Below are 16,885 nucleotides of genomic sequence, written 5' to 3'. Positions count from 1 at the left end.
GAGGGGGTAAGGCTGGGCTTGCCTGGGTTCTTGGCTGTGCAGTTTAACGCTGGTGGGGGGGGGGGGGGGTACGTTCGGTTTCTGGTGCAGTCACACAAGGGGCGGTGACTCGGCCTGGAGGGGAGCCCCGCTCTCTCCTCCCCCCTGCCTCTCCCGTCGCTCTATGGGGCGTGTCCCTCCCCTCTCCCAGCCCGGCGCGGAGTTACGCTCTGGCTGCTGGGCCCCCGGCCTCGCCCCCCTCGCCCGCAGCTTGTTGTTGTCACGTGGCCGGGGGAGGGGGCTCGGGCTGAGACCGAGGCGAAAGTTTGCGGCGCGGCTGGGGCTGGCGGTGGCTGCGGCGGGCAGGGCGCGCTCTGCTTCTCCCTGCGGCCCCGGGGCATGAGCGGGACCCGCCGCCCGTACTGAGCCGCACGTTGCGCCCGGGCGTGAGCGGGGCGGCGGCCCAGGGAGCCCGGGCCATGAGCTGCCCGCTCCGCGCTGCACCAGCCGCCGCGCTGGGCTGGCTGCTGCTCCTGCTGCTCGGCCGCCTGGCGGGGAGCTCGGCCGCCGGCGGCCACGGCTCTCCCGCGTGCCCGGCTCCCTGCCGCTGCCTCGGGGACCTGCTGGACTGCAGCCGCCTCAAGCTGAGTCGCGTGCCCGAGTGGCTCCCGCAGGGGGTGGTGCAGCTGTGAGTATCCGCCCCGGCACGGGGCAGCCGAGGGGACCCCGCCAGGCTCCGAGGGGAGGAGGGGGGCATGGCCGAGGGGACCCCAGCCCTCTCCGGGCTCCGCCAGCAGCCCCCGAACCACCTCGGGACTGGGCTGCGTTTGGAGGGTCTGGCTCTGCAGGTGGGAGGAAGGAGAACTCGGGGGGGGGGGGGCTAGCGCCCCTTGTGCACCCCCTGCCTGTGCCTATCGGGGCAGCGCCCTGGCTCACCTAGGGGAGCCTCCAGCCCCGCACATGTGACCTCCGTCTTCCTTATCGATCATTCCTCCCCTGCTGCCTCCTCCCACTCACTAGTCCTGACTTGGGGGGACGGGACTCGGAATGGGGGGCATGGGCTTGGTTACAGCCGTGCCCGAAGGAGAAGGGGTGTCATGGCCATTTGTCACTTACCGGGCTCTGCCTTTTAGTGAGGGAGAAAGTTTTTATAAAGGCGAATAATATGGGGAACTGGAGGTTCTTGGAAGTAACTTGGAGGTTCTTGTTCTTTCGCAAGTTGAGGCAGTTTGGTATCCTGCCAATAGGGTGAAATAAAATTGATAATGAAATCTTGGGGGTAACTTCGGAGGGAGAACGGGGTAGGGGGAGAAAAAGAGATACTAAGATTGAATGACTGTTTCTGTTTTAAAGTTTAAATCAAGTATAAGAAAACTGATGGATAAAAGTAATTGGGTGCAGAACAGTTGCATACTGTTACTAGGGGAAAAGTGCATTCTAGTGTTATCTAGTGAATATTCTTTACACTTTTTGCAAAGAATAGTATAATTGTATTTTTGTAGATGGTATGAAGTTTACCATATTATCTAGTGTGGGATTTATATTATCATTCCTATAGCTTCCCCCCCCCCCCCCCCCTTAGTGGTTTTAATAAATGTATTAAGAAGACAGCTTATATCTGTTAATTTAGCAAGACAAACTTGAATATTATTTAGTAAGGTATACTAACATCTCATGTTTAGAATATTTAATTTCAGTAAGATCTCTTTGGACAAATCATAAAATACTGAAATGTCCTAAAGAGAGAAAAAATTGATACAACCTGGAACTTTTTTACTGTACTTTGATAACTAATTTCTTGTTGGTCAATTGATTTCTACATTTGTCTTAGTTTTCTATTTCATTTTGAAAACAGAGATAAAGACTAACATAAACAGGAAAGCTTTCAATTAGTTGTGACTAATTCTGTTCAATTGCCTCATCTAGAGGTCATGTTTTTTTGTTTAACGTGGATGGCTGTATTGACAACATATGGAACTGAATATATGAATATCTTTAGGAGGTGAATATTTCCATGAGTTGTATAAGAAAGTATCTGAGAGAGAAAATAAACTTAAATTTTCCTTTTGGTTGATATGGTTGTTTCAGTTATATATGTGTTCAACAATTCTTTACACTTCCTATTGTATGTTGATCCTGTTCTGGTTCCTTTGAGTTGTCTCAGTAAGATAAAATATTTTGACAAGCTTGTCAGATGTCTGAAAATTAGTATTGCTTTACTTTAGTGTTGTTAAGTTAATATTTAGATTTATGAATATGACAGATTAAAACTAAGAGGAACTTCTAAAAGTTGTTTTTAATATATATATTTTGTTAACATAATCAAATGTGTTGCCTTTTGCAATTATTTTAGTGATAGGCACTAAAATAAATTACAAGGTTTTGTTTTGGGGTTTTTTTTGGTTAGCACAATTGGTAGTGTAAATTGGCTTTATGCAAGTTCACATTCCTTTAAAGAAGTGAGAGAAAATAAGTTCCATTTGTATAAATAAATACAGGGCCTGTTGTAAGACATCCTGCTGTGATCACTCATTGGACAGCTGTGTCATTTGGCCTGTAAGCTCACAGGAGTACATCTTTGTAGGTGTTGCCAAACCATGTGGTTTGGCTGCTTTTGTGTAAATATTTCTTTTGTTTGTGTCAAATGCTTTGGAAGTACCCTTGTTTATTTCTTAAAAAGAGAGTGCAGAAACATGTGGCATTGTCTGTTTCCTCCTCCTCCTCTTCCTCCTTAGTACTTTGGAGTTTTGAGTGCTCAAGGTGCAAGATAACAATGCTTTTGAGTTACAGGTAGCCAGTAGAATTTGAGTCACTGTGATCATTGTTACTCCAAACTGTTTACTTACAAATGGTAATAGATTTTGTGCTCCTTGCTGACAATTAAAAAAATACATAGTCTTTAAAGGCAGTAATCTAGTTGGAAAAACTGCCAGGCCTCATTGAAAAATATTGTAATATCCATTAGATCCAATTCTCACGCCTTCCCTTGTGGTTGGGTGGGAGTTCTTGCCTGAGTTAGAACTTCAAGACTAAACCCATTTTTAAATATTTTTCTCTCCTTTGATGTCTTGCCCCCAGTGCCTTCCAAAGTCCACTTACTTAAAGTAATATCTAGCATTATGAAGTGAGTGATGGCTCAGCCTTTCTCATTCAAAGCTTTCCCAAAATTAATTGAATGTTCTAGGTGTGCAAAAAATGTGTGACTACAAACAGTGAAATTAAGAAGTTGAGCTTCATTGTTTGAAGGTTGAGTGTTTGCATTCTGTTGCTGTGCTGTCAAAGTTGGTGTTGCTCCATTAATACAGCAACAGCCTCATGCCATATTTGCACTACAGGTTTTTGACCTGATTTATTAAGGATTTAGAATAAAGCGCATCTTCCTTAGTGTTGTCTTCACAAAGTGTAATGGAAGTCCATTGAAAACTGATAAATATTTGAAAGGCTTTGTATAAAAATATCTTTAAAGTTAGATTTCAGTTTACTTCTAGCATATGTGCTCTCAGATTGAAAGAATGTTGCTTTGTTAGAATTAATATTTGAGCCAGAATTGGGGGAGGGAAACCAAATACTTACCACTCCTTTCAGTATTTTTAAATTCTCATTGGAATTTTAGAATATGTCTTACCAGGTTCCTTTCTGTCTCATTGACAGCTTTGGCATTCCTAGGTGAACATCTAAAAGATGATTTCAGCTAGTGTTTGTATTGCTTCTTTAATATTTATAAATCCTCTGGTTCTTTAGCAGAATTGCCAGAAAAAAAAACTCCTTATGGTTTTCACAGCTGTTTTTCAGTATTTTCCAGACTAAAACTTTAACATAGCAAGCTGATTTATGAGTCACTTTGGATCAGTATCTTAAAACAGCTATAGCTTGGCTTTTTGTTTTTCAGCTTTCCTGATTTGTGCTGAATTAGCAGCTCTAAAGGCCCCAGTGGGATTGATTAAGAAGCTGTTGCTGGATTTGCATTTTAAAATTGCACTTGAGGCTCAGGTTTCTGAGTTCTCTAAGGAAGAAGATGATAATTGCAACTAAGTGTTGTAAATTAAGTTGGGTCTAAAAAATTGTATTTACATAGTGTGAAAATGGAAAGGTACCACCTCCTGTGTATTAGGCCTTCCCTCTGGTTTTTCATTATATAAATATTTAACACTTTAAAGTTGCAATTCAGCTTTCCAGTGAAGAAGCACAGTATGAAAGATACTTTTGCATGAACTGAGTCTGAATACTTTTCTTTTAGATGTTTCATAAAATAGGATCTTAAAAACAGGGTCAAAAGGCTTGAAACATTGCAACGCATTACAAGTATTACTGTTCTGTTACAGTATAAAATTTTAAGTTAATAGTGGGAATATATGCTTTCTACTATGTAGTAAGAATTTCTTAAATTGAAAGCTTGTGTCTATGCAGTCTGGGAATTTAGTCCCCATTACATTTATCATGCCTATTAGAACTCCAGTAGTAAAAATAACCATATGAGAGAGTTTCTTTCTCCATTTAATAATTGTTTTAGTGTGAAGGGGTTAGATTGGAGAGGGAAAATCAAAAGTGGAAAATGTTTTGCAGTCTTTAGTGTTGTCCATTCCTATTTCTAAGTGTGTGTGTGTGGGGGGAGGAGAAGTCCACTTGCAAATTAATTTCTTTTAAGTGGCTTTTAATTCAAGGGCAGTAATTAGATTTTGTGGGCTTTTAAAAAAGTATGTAGCTTAAATTTTTATGCCTAGGGCTCATGAGAAACTATACTTAAATTTCACATAAAATACATTTGTCTTGTGCTAATTTTCTAACTAGTTGGTTCACATTCAAAACTTCTGTCTTCAATTACAGTTCACCTGCAAAGAACAAACTTACCTTTTTTTAAGAAACATTAAGGGAACATTGAAATGGTGGCCTTATTTAATGCCTTTTATTTTGTCGTATATCACTTAAACATAAAAATTATGCAAGGATATGTGTTTGGGAGAGAAGTTTCAGAACTGAATGGCTTTTTTTCTATTGGAAAAACCATTGTAAGTAAATCAGTGTGGAGTTTCTGGGTGTATGTATTTTTTAAAAGTGCCACATGGAAAATTTGTGGGATCTGCAGCATTGAACATCACAAATTTTGTTTGAAACATAATGTAAGTTGTTACACTCACGGTTGCCTTGATAGACTCCAGATGGATGTGAGCTTTTGCTGTGAGTGAAAGTGTCTGGCTCCAGTGTGGTGATCATGCACAGCAGTGGTTGTAATTGCAGGATTTTTATAGTTTAAGGACTCTGCCAATTTTTTTTTTACATGTTATAACTTCAGCAGAACAAATCTGCTCACGTCTGTTACTGTCTGGTGGGTCCTTAGGCAAACGTGTTTTAAATAAATCTCTGCAAGGTTTTTAGATGAAATGAAGAAACACAGGTTTTTAGCACTGATGTGGAAAGCTCTTTGAAATAATTGCTGATTCCTAATTCTTGTCTAATGATGATGAACAGTTACATATTAGACTGTAACAGCAATCACTTCATAGAATTTGACTGTTTGTTTGCATACTTCTCATAATATCTACAGACAGACCAAAGCCAAATATTAAATTAAGTTTAAGGTAGTGGTGTGGCATGCTTACTAACTCTCTTTTAAAGAAAAAGGTTTAATTTGGATCACTTTCAAAATCTGTTTCTTTTGTTGTTGTAGATTTCTTTGAGATTTGTTTGTGAATGCAGGGGTATATATGTCAAATTAAATATACTTGTGCACTTGGACCTGATGGGTCAAAAAATCCAGTGAAGGAATGAATCTTCCATTTTAAGTCTGACCAACCTCATTTACAGGAGAGCTTGGTCACACTAACAAGACTAACACTTTGCAGGTTTTGAAAAAGTTAGAACTTGAACTAGTTTCATCTCTCCAGATGAAGCTCCTTAGGTGCTTAGTCTGTTTTGTGTCTCAGGACATGGCATACACTGCTCACTTCCAGAGGACACATGTAGAACTTCACTGATATCATTTGCACTTTCTGATTAATAAATTATGCTAACATGTAGTCCTTTGGGGATCTCAAGATAATTTGGAAAAGAGCTGAACTTTATGGCTCGAGGCTTGTACTTTAAATACAAGTGTTTATGCTGAAGTTCAGAGCAAGATACAGGCAGTCCCCGGGTTACATGGATCCGACTTACATCGGATCCCTACTTACAAACGGGGTGAGGCAACCCCGCACTAGCTGCTTCCCCCCAGCAGACCAGGGAGACACGAAGCTAGCGTCCCTTCCCCTCCCCCCCAGCAGACCAGGTTGACGCGGAGCGGCTTTTCTCAGCAGACACCTCAGCTTGAGAATAAAGGACTGAGGGAAGTGAGGTGTGGGAGAATAAAACTGAGCTCTGGAGAAATGTTTGGCTAGAGTTTCCCCTACAATATATACCAGTTCCGACTTACATACAAATTCAACTTAAGAACAAACCTACAGTCCCTATCTTGTACGTAACCCGGGGACTGCCTGTATATACAAGCAGTCTCCGACTTACGAATGGGTTACCTTCCGATCACCTGGTCTTAACTCAATTTGGTCGTAAGTCGGAAATACCCTTAACACTGCCCGCACTGTTAAAAAAACTTGACGTACATGATTCTCAACTCGAAAATATTATAATGGGGTTAATGGGAGGTTGGTTGTAAGTACGGATGGTCATAAGTCAGTGTGTTCATAAGTTGGGGAGTGGCTGTACTGGCTTATAGGTGTAGGTTGTTTTCAGACCTATTTGTCTGTTTGCAGCTGCTATTTTACATATGATCAGTATTAAATTTGTGGACATGAGAATAAGGTTCCAAATCAAACAAAACCCTTAACTCCAGTTTCATGGTTCCTTTCTCACTGTCTAGTCTTTGCAAGTTGTTTTATATCATCAGATTAAAAACTATAACGGAAACAAACACATCCCCTTCTTTGGAGCTTATATTAGAATGTAATACTTAAGTGCAACTCTATCTGTGAATCTCTTTTATAGTAGCCACAATGTTACTTTGCCTACCTCCTTTTTTGGTATGACATTGTTTCCTTAACAGTGTGTATATGTGAAGCTTTCCATAGATATTTTTTGTGCTGGTTTAAAAAAAAAAAAAAAAAAGTCACAAAACACCACTTGCATATTAAGGTAAAAAGTATTTATTTCTTTCCATTTATTAGTAATGGTGAAAGCATTTAAAATTACCTTCTTCGTTTCTACACAGTACTTTAGTTTCAGAAGGATTAGTCTGTAGCTGAAAAAAACTTTAAAAAGTTAATAGTCTTTCAGCATTTTAGAGACTAACAAAAATGTAGATGGTATCATGAGCTTTCATGGGCTCAACCCAGTTCTTCAGATGAATACTTAAGTGAGTTTCTATCGTAATTTTATTGATAGCAAAACTGTAATATGGATTTGTATGTTTTTAGTGATTAGATTGCAGGTTGAGTCTACATATGTATTGTGAGAAGTAGTAAAAATATATCTAATATTTCAAAACTGACATTTTTGTAATCTCATAGGGACTTAAGTCACAACAGATTATCTTCAATCAAGGCCAGTTCATTGAGTCACCTTCATAGTCTTCGAGAAATGTAAGTGATTTGTGTTTGGGTTAGGGGTATGAAAGTGTAACTGTGTACATCAGGGCTACTCAACAGTTGGCCCGTGGGCCGCAAGCAGCCCACGGCTCGTTTGCTTGCAGCCTGTGGTGCAGTTTGGGTTTACGTGTGGCTCAACACGTGGTCCGTGAATGGAAGCCAAAACAACACAGTAATTAATATAATGGTCTTCTGCTGATATGTGTTTTAGTAGTTAAATTCCTGGACTGTCATTGCTCCTTAAAAGTGCTGTTCTATGGGTCGAAATTGAGTAAATATTGCATTTTATTAATATCAGGAGACCTGACATAAATGGGGCCTGCGTGTCGTATAGTCTTGCCTTAATCTTTGCATTTATGTCCATCAGTGTGAAAGAAGCTATTTGCATATATTTGCTTATATATTTGCATGTATATGTGTGACGGCATCTCGGGGTTCCCCCCATCCTGCAGCCCCATAGCAGCAAGAACAGACTCCACCAGCCAGTAGAATAGAGGGGGTTTATTGCTCCTCCAGGATACAGCACAGCATAGACGTGATGTGGTTACAGGTATCAAGGCCAGGATGCCTCAGACCCCTTCGGTTAGGGGGTCCATCGCCCCCCCCAACCCTCAGCACCCAGCTTAGTCTGTTCCCGTCACGCTCTCTAGCCAGAAACTGACCCTTCCTCCAACACTCACTGACTCTGTTCAGTCCCTGCCCTCAACAGATAAGAACCAGTTGGGTCATCGTCTGTGACCTTAGATTCCTCAGGCGGCACCCCCTGCTGTGCAGTGCTTACTGATACAGGCCAGTAGGGGTCACCCACAGCCCAAACACAGTGTATGGCCTGCCCACTACATCACAATATGCAACCACACTTAAGTTGCGGCCCCCGGCATGTGCTGTGAGTATCATTGTGGCCTCCGGGGCTTTCAAAGTTGAGTAGCCCTGGTGTACACGGTAAACCCATGAGCCTGGGTTCATCAGTTAACCTTCATGGTTGCATGCAGGCTTCTGGTATGCATGGGAAGCCAGTTTAAAAGCGCCTCCCAGTGCACACTGGCTCCCAGGTAACCATTCCCCCCTCACCCTCCCGATCGACCCAAATGTAATCTTGGAATTCTGTATGGCTGTCTGAGACACAAAGATGTGTGTTCTTACCACTGTGTGTGCTGGAGTAAGTAAGTTTATAATTTACTTTGAATTTTAGGAAGTATTCAGCAATTTAAAATACATGGTATAAGCACTCCCTGTTAATATTGACACTGACTTTTTTTGCTCTTGATAGAAAACTGAACAACAATGAATTGGAAACCATACCTAATCTGGGACCAGTCTCTGCAAATATAACTCTTCTGTCTTTGTAAGTAGATTTTAATGGCACTCTAACTGCAAAGATGAAGAAAAAGTGGAAATTTGCAATTAATAGATGTTGATGTTAAAGTTAAACTTCCAATTTTTTTTATCAGATTGTGGCTAGGAAATTTCGTACATAATTTTGCATCAGGTTAAATTAGGTGTATGTATGTGTACACATCCTTCTGCGTGCACCCACATGCAAAATTAAAATTAATCCCTGTGGTTTTTGATGCTTCTCTGACATATAAACAGACTGTATTAGTATTAATTTGTATTGTGGTTATTATGTCTGCAGGCCTCAACTACAATCAGAACCCTGTTGTGTTAGGCACTGTACAAACACTAGTAGCTATCGTGCAAACTTGTATAATGCAGGCCTTCAAAACAAGCATTTGTATATCTTGGGTGGTGAAATTCTGCCTTTTTTTGAAGTTAGTGGCAAAACTCCCATTGACTTCAGCGTTACAAGTATTTCACATCTTAATTTTAGGAAGCACACATGATATGCAGACTAGGATTCAGAATAAATCATGTGTTAGTAACTTTACTACAACTTGTTTGTTTGGTCTGTCTCGTGCACACACGTGTGTGCTCAGGCACAAGAGAGAAATTTATTTCCTGTTATTGTAGATGTTGCACAAACTGTTTGTTTTAGTTTTCATCCACTATGTTTATGATGAACCTTCCTATTACTAAAAGAATGTCACCTGTGATCAAAGGCAATATTTGTATATTCAGGGAAAGCAGATAGATTTAAAATGAAGGGACTTAAAACAGATGACTTGATTTTTCATTTTAATTGGAAACTTGCAGAAAAACGTATGTTTTTCTGTCCATGGCTTTTGGCCAGCTATCATAAAATGTGAGTGTATGAGGATACTCAGAAATAGTAACATCTAACTACATTTTAACTTTTTTTCATAAACTTTCAAACACTTACATACTAAAATATGGTTTTTAGTTGTGGGGTTTACCAGGGTGTGTGTGTGTGTGTGTGTTTTTTTTTTTAATGTGAAAGCTAGTATAATTTAATTCTATTCTTAACACAAATTGCAAGATACCTTGCAGAAGAGGCCCCCTAACAATTCAGACAATACAGTAAATTTTGGGAAGCTGTTCAATTAATTAAATTGATCACTATTCAATTGCTTACATCTGGTGATTTATAGGGGGGTTGTTTTTACTCTGATCCTAGGTCAGCAAAGTCAGCTGGTGCAGCCGCTGTGTCTGCACTGTTCTGTTTGAATAAGAATTAGGTGACATTTGATACTGATGTGGTTTTTCTACAGATCAAAATAAGAAAAGAATGAAAGAAAAAGTAGATGGTGTCTGATAAATAACTACTGAATTTAAACACAATATCTACTTTCATATTACATTAGTGTTGACACTTTTTACAGAGACACATTATTCTATAGTTACATCATTGTACTGTCTCAAATATACATATAACTATTAAGTGCCATTCTTTGTAAGTGTCTGTTTACCATGAGGTTTGAAATCTTTGCATAATAAAGCATTAGAAATCTTCCTTTTTTAAAAATATATACAAAGTTGAGAATTTCTTCTAAAGCATCCTCAACTTCTTTCCATGGAAATTGAACTCTACATTAGAGGAACCTAAAATTTATCTTCTGCAGCTGTGAAAAGAATTTTTTGATAAAATGAATTAACCCCACACTGCTGGATTATTTGTCCCACACCCATGGATCACTAGCTTAGTTTAGTTTACCCAGCTGGCTAAACATGAAGAAATCTTTATTAGATTTGATTTGTGCACTGTGCTCTGATTTTTTTAAAGTACCTCTTAAAAGTGTTTCAACTCACATGCAGTGAAGGTATTGCTTTGGAGTTGGCTTGTTGCCACTTTGCTTTGAAGCCCATACCAGACCTATGCATGATGTCAGGAAGGAAACTCCTGAGTATGTTCAGTGGAGCCCAATTAAAGTTCCTAATGTTTACCATATACCTCATGAACACTGTGGAGAATCAGTGGAAATAAGAATGGAAAGACAAATTAAGCCATCTGTTGCATTCCACTATCAGTGTAATATTAATTCTTAGTGCATATTAGTTAGTTCTTAGTTCTAATGCATAGTTAGAACAGAAAGCAGCAATGGATGACTAGATGGTTGGTCATGCTATAAAAGAATGTGCAATATATAATTATTGCATATCAACACATATATCAGTTAATAATTTTTGTTAAAGAGTAACAGAATACTTACTGAATTGTTTTCTTCTGATCCTAAATTTAGTTTGCATTATGGCATATTTTTTTAGACTTGTAAACCTGAGCTAATTTAATGTATACAAGTCAATGGAAGAGACCTGTATCCAGCAATATGATGTAACTTTTTAGAGATAATATTTTCAGATAATGTACTTTAGATGAATTATGTAGGGTCTTAATTTTCATGGGGAAAAAAGGAGTGTGTGAAGTCTTCCCAGTGCAAACAACTATTGCATTCTTGAGTTTTGATTCTGACCCTCAGTAGCAGGAAAAAAGGGCATGTGAATTTAGTTAAATGGGAGTTATTGTTATGAATCTTGATTTGATTACATTTCTCACAAGATGGGCACAAAAGCTATCTATCAAATAATCTTTTAGGAATGCTGGGGATGGTGCTCTGATCTGCTCATCTTTCCTTGCCAGACTGTAATGGGCAAAAAATGTTTTCCAAACTTCTTCTCCCTAGCAAGTGTTAGTTCATCTCTGGAACCATGAAATTCTACAGGGTGAATTTTATAGAGCAGGGGCGGGCAAAAGCCTCTCAGCAGGCCAGATTTGGCCCACCCTGGGCTTTGATCCGGCCCATGAGACAATTACGGGCTCTGCCCCCTAATTACAGGAGCCACGGGGGAGGGGAGAAGGAGCTCTGCCCCACCCCTCCACACCCCACGCTGGGGCTCAGGCTCCTCAACAGGGCCTGCCTGAAAGTGCCACTACGTCTGGCCCTGGAGGTGCTGCTTCTGCGACCATACAGTCTGGACTGGTCCCGGAGGTTGAAGGCACACTGCCACGGTGCTTCTGGGGCTAGCTCTGGGCCATGTGGCCATGTAGCAGTGCCTCCAGGGCTGCCCTCGGGCCCTGCAGTGCCTCGGGGCCAGACCCTGATCGCGTAGCCACAGCAGCAGTGTCTCCGGCCTCCGGGACTGCGTGGCCATGGAAGCGGGGCTTCCCTCCAGGGTGGCCAGGACAACCTGGCTGCAGCCATTGCTGCAAGGGAACACAAAGCCAAGTACAGTTCTTCCTTATGCCCAGACCCTCACATCCCAATCCTGTCACTTCCCTTCTTCCCCCACCCCCAAAACCCAGAACTCCCAGCTTGCTCCAACACCCTTCCTTGTTCCTGCTCCCTTCACCTGGCCAGACACCCTTCTCCCAGCCTGTTTCTGCACCCCAGCTACCTCTCAGATCATGCATCCCATCCCTATCTTACTTGCTGAGAGCCCTGTCTCGCGCACTATACCCCTCATTTTTGTCTCTACCCCATAGCCTAAGGAGGTCCATAAAATCCACTAACTCCAGAAACGTAGAAAAGTAAATCTGGTCTATGGGAAGCCCTGAACTCAGTTTCCCCCTTTTCTTCCCTTCACTCAATGAGGTTGTGGCACTAGTGGAGTGAGGTGTCTCAGTTGGAGCCACATCAATGAGCTCTGGGGGGGTTTTGGAGGAGTTTTTTTGGTTCTCACTTGTGTGGTCCCCAACTGATTTTTCTGAGGGTCAATGATCCCAGACCCAAAAAGGGTTCCTCGCCCCTTCCATAAATAAAACATTGAAATCTTGTGTTGGGCATAATATTTTACTTTATTTAAAATTAAGTTTGATAAATTAACATGAGAAAGTTAAAACGCTTAATCTGTTTCATAATTTAAATTAAGCTGTTCTTACTAGCTGCAGCTGGTTCAGAAAATAAGGTCACTGTACCTAGCAGGGTAGTTCTGAACCCTTCCATCCGAGGCCCCGCCCCTCCCGGGTCAACCCGTGGCCACTTCTGAAATTTGTGAAGTGCCCCCTCCTTCCAGTATTATTGCTCATCCCTGCTGTAGAGGGTTTGTCTGTGCGTATAGTGCTGCAGTGGCACAGTGGTACTGAGACAGCTGTGCTGCTGCAGTGCATCTGCAGAAAATGCCATGTGCTTACAGGAGACAAGTCTGTGAGTGGCAGAATTTCTGTCAGTGGAAGAAGTCTCCTGCTGGCATAGCACACATGATTGTTTATGTTGCTATAACTTATGTTGCTCAGGGGGTGGAATATTCACAATGCTGAGTGCAGGATTGCTGGGTCCCTAGGCATTGTGTGTGGGGGGCACCTCTGGCTCCTGGAAGGAGCGGGGTCTTAGGTAGAATGGAAGGGGCTGAGGTCTAGCCTGTTCGAGCCAGTCTTTCAGCACTGCCTTGCCTGTGCTGCCTCCCTTTCCTCTCCTGGGGTTTGGCAGTGATTTCAAGAGTCCAGGGCAGAGGTGGCTGGGAGCCCTGAGCCCTTTTAAATCATTCCCTTGGCAGCTGCCACTCCCCTCTCAACTCTGCACTCAATCAGCAGCCCTGCTTGAACTATATTAGTTTTGCTGACATAATCTGAGTAGCCATGGTCCCTAATCTTCAAGATAGATACAATTATAAGGCTTGATCAGCAATGTAAGCCGTGACTTGACTTGACAACATGGAATAACACAAGTGCTGAAGAATGTACTTAAAATGTCTAGTAAATGCCTTTGTGCACTTAATAGCACTGTGCTTGCTGTTCCTTGAGAAGTCCCCAAGGAGACCTTTTATCAGTAGTACCACCCCTTTAGCTCAACTATTTTAGGTTTGGTTTCTGAAAAAAATGAGCATGGTATTAAACCAAAAATGGAACTGACTTCTCTGACCTACTTGTTGTTTCTGACTCTTCAGATTATACAGCGCAATATAGTTTATTTTCTGCAAGTGAAAAAATGAACTCTGCATCAGTTGAGTCCCTAGTTTCTTGCAATTTGGGTAATCCAAAACTAACACTTACTTCTAGTCACTAGCATTTTATTATTAAATATGTAATGTTAACTCAATACAATGTAAACATTTTTGGATATACTGGATTTAACAACTAAATTACCACAAATATTTACACTGGCTATCCCTAGAACTCAAATATTTTAGATGTTTCCTTATTTGCATTCCTTAAATGCTTATAAAGCCAGTTACAACTAACAGAGCTGTTTTTAAAACTTTTGATAGTTTCACGTTACAAAATTTTGCAATTCTGGGAGAAAAGCAATTTTAATTATTGCTGGCTATGTTGATCACTTATTTGTTGTTATATGAAATTTAGAAATGAATGTTAAATGCCCTAACAATAAGCGGCATCTCTGAATCAAATTTAAACAAGATTTTTCTCTGAGTCCCCAAAATCTTGTTCTACAGGTCACCTTAAAATGGACTAACGTGCTGGTGTCATATTAATCCTTGTAGTCTCTTAGTCTAGTTAGTGATGGAGAAGGGACCTGATCTTTTAGGGCTCGTTTTCATTGCAACACTTGAGTAATAACTTCAAATGTGCAGATAACTTGTCTTTTCACACACAAAACCCTTAACTGCAGTGTGATGGTGCTTTTGACTTGTATTGGTTGACATGAGCAGGACTGTAGAACTAAAGGGAGCGCAATTTGCCATCTAACAAACTGTTCTGGAGTGTCACTAGAATAAATCCACAACAAAGTGCTTCTAGTCCTCTGATGTCTTCCCACAGTTACCCTGCCCCTTGTGCCCAGCAAAAGCCTATGAGTTCTCTGCAGTTACTGAGAGATAATTCAGCTTATTACAGTAAGGCTATGCATTCAGCAATTTGTGTTGTTTCTCATGGTAACTCAGGCTAACCAGAGAGAAGTAATACGAGGATCAATAGCTTGAGTTATCACTGCAGTAAACACGTAGGAAGTTATCTTGCACGATTTTGCAAAATTACTTCTTAATTCTCAATTCTGTACCTAATGTAGTATGAAACTTTTTGGAAATGAAAAATTGTACAAATATAAGAGAACCATTTTTAAAAAGTCATTTGTCCTCTGTTCTTAATAGCATAGCTCCATGCTGTAGAACAGGGGTGGGGAACCTAAGGCCCGGGGGCTGGATGTGGCCCCTGGCTTGCTTAGATCCAGCCCCCGGGGCTCAGAGCTCCCCCTCTCAGCATTGGGGAGCCTTTGCTGGTGCTTCACCTCCTGCAGGGGTTGGATCATACAGAGCCTGGTATGCGAGGGGAATGTGAGGAGTGTCTTTCTCCTTCTCAGTCAGGGGCCATGCCAGTGAAGGTTTGGGGGGTTTTTTGCTTCTCACTTGTGTGTGGTCCCTGTCTGTTTTTTTATGGGTCAGCAGCCCCCCAACCCCAAAAAAGGTTCCCGTCACTGCTCTAGAACCAAGGTTGACAACCGTTGGCATGCAGCCTGTAAGGATAATCCGCTGATGGGCTGTGACACATTTTGTTTACGTTGACTGTCCACAGACACGGCTCCCTGCAGCTCCTGGTAGCCATAGCCCACCAGTGGATTACCTCGATGGGCCATGTACCAGAGGTTGCCAATCCCTGTTCTAGAAGAGCTTTATGGTTCATAATGATTACTTAGATTGGTAAAACTTTAATTCCAAGGGATGATAAACTACTTCAAGTGTGCTTAGCTACATTTTAAGCTATGTATGTCGTGTCATATAATTTTTTCAGTTCATAATAAATAACATTATAAAGCATCTCAGGAAAGGAAGGGAAGTATACCATATTCAACACAGTAGATGTTATATAGTAGGGAAACGTTAGGGCATGTAGGATATAATTTGGCTTCAACACAGGGATATAATAATTTCCACGTGTTTGAAAAAAGTATAATGTGGTTAGAGGCCTCTTATCTTAATATATTTAATATTGTCTAAAAAATTAACTTTCATTGGTTTTAGTACTCCCTCATGGAGAAGAGAGCCATCCATGAAATTGCAAACACTTTTGCGACATGTAAAAGTTCTGACAAAAAATGTGAGGTAATTTGTAGACTCATTAGGGTATTAGTGTCTCCATACCAGAGACAGAAATCAGAAAATACTTGATTCAAGTAGAATAATACTCCTACTAACTACTGTGCCCCCTGCTCGCTACGCTCACCAAATCCCCTCAATCTGGTACAGCTGGATCATGGCCTACCATCCTGCCTGTACTGCAGCAGGAGGGGAGCCACCACCAGCTTTTCCTACAGCCAGGTGGGGGTGGACCACAGGGCCTGCCCCAGGATTGGAGCCTGGAACAAGATGCTGTGTTCATATGGGTGTTGGGCCCTGACTGGGGCCTTGTTGGCCAGGCTTCATTTTAAATAAAGTAAAACATCATGTCCAACAAAAAAGGTTTCAACATTGTCTTTATTTATGGCAGGGGTAGGGAACTTTTTTTGGGCCGGGGGCCGCTGACCCACAGAAAAAACAGGTGGAGACCACACAAGTGAGAAGGGGGAGGGGGACCCTTCCAAAACCCCCTAACCCTCACTGATGTGGTCCCCAGCTGAAACAACTCACTCCCCTGGTCCTCCAGCTGCATGGGGGGGCAGGGGTAGGGGCGGGTAGGACTGAGGATCAAGGCCTCAGGCCAGATTAACTCTTCTGGGGTTCCAGGCATAATGGATTTTGTGGGCCTCCTAGGCTCCAGGAAAGAGCCAAAAATTAGAGGTTCAGTGTGTGGGACAGGTCTGCCAATGAGTGAGATAGGGATAGGGGTGCAGTATCTGGGCAGGAGATGGGGTGCAAGAGGGGGTGAAGGTGTGAGGTTTGGCTGGGAGGTAGGGTGCAGGAGCAGGCTGGCCGCAGGGTTTCTGGCCAGGTGAGAGGGTGCAGGAGCAAAGGAGTGTGGAGGAGCGGGATGGAGGTTCAGGGTCTTGGTGGAGAGTGGGTGTGAGGGGGTTGGGGTTGCAGGGTCTCAGTTTGGGAGGATATGAGTGAGAAGGATTGGGGTCTCGGACGGGGCACAGTGGAAGGTA

At 42.0% G+C, this 16,885-nt stretch overlaps 1 protein-coding gene across 3 annotated transcripts in view; it reads left to right on the top strand.

The window, feature by feature from the left end:
* The first annotated feature begins 213 nt into the window (after positions 1 to 213).
* LRIG3 (leucine rich repeats and immunoglobulin like domains 3) overlaps positions 214 to 16,885 on the top strand; it is a 69,904-nt gene continuing 53,232 nt past the window's right edge. The window contains exons 1-3 of one of the 3 annotated variants that reach the window (XM_075930694.1): positions 214 to 667; positions 7,476 to 7,547; positions 8,824 to 8,898. In XM_075930694.1, coding sequence (XP_075786809.1) covers positions 459 to 667; positions 7,476 to 7,547; positions 8,824 to 8,898 — 356 coding nt within the window. In that variant the 5' untranslated portion in view covers positions 214 to 458. Of the gene's footprint in view, positions 668 to 821; positions 1,228 to 1,576; positions 1,982 to 7,475; positions 7,548 to 8,823; positions 8,899 to 16,885 lie in introns of those variants that run through there. The other 2 variants (XM_006126466.4, XM_006126467.4) reach the window with 2 other exon arrangements.

This window comes from Pelodiscus sinensis, chromosome 1 (assembly GCF_049634645.1).
Source record: "Pelodiscus sinensis isolate JC-2024 chromosome 1, ASM4963464v1, whole genome shotgun sequence".
Taxonomy (NCBI): Eukaryota; Metazoa; Chordata; order Testudines; family Trionychidae; genus Pelodiscus; species Pelodiscus sinensis.
Note: the sequence above shows the minus strand (reverse complement) of the source record. Positions and strands in the feature narration are given on the sequence as shown.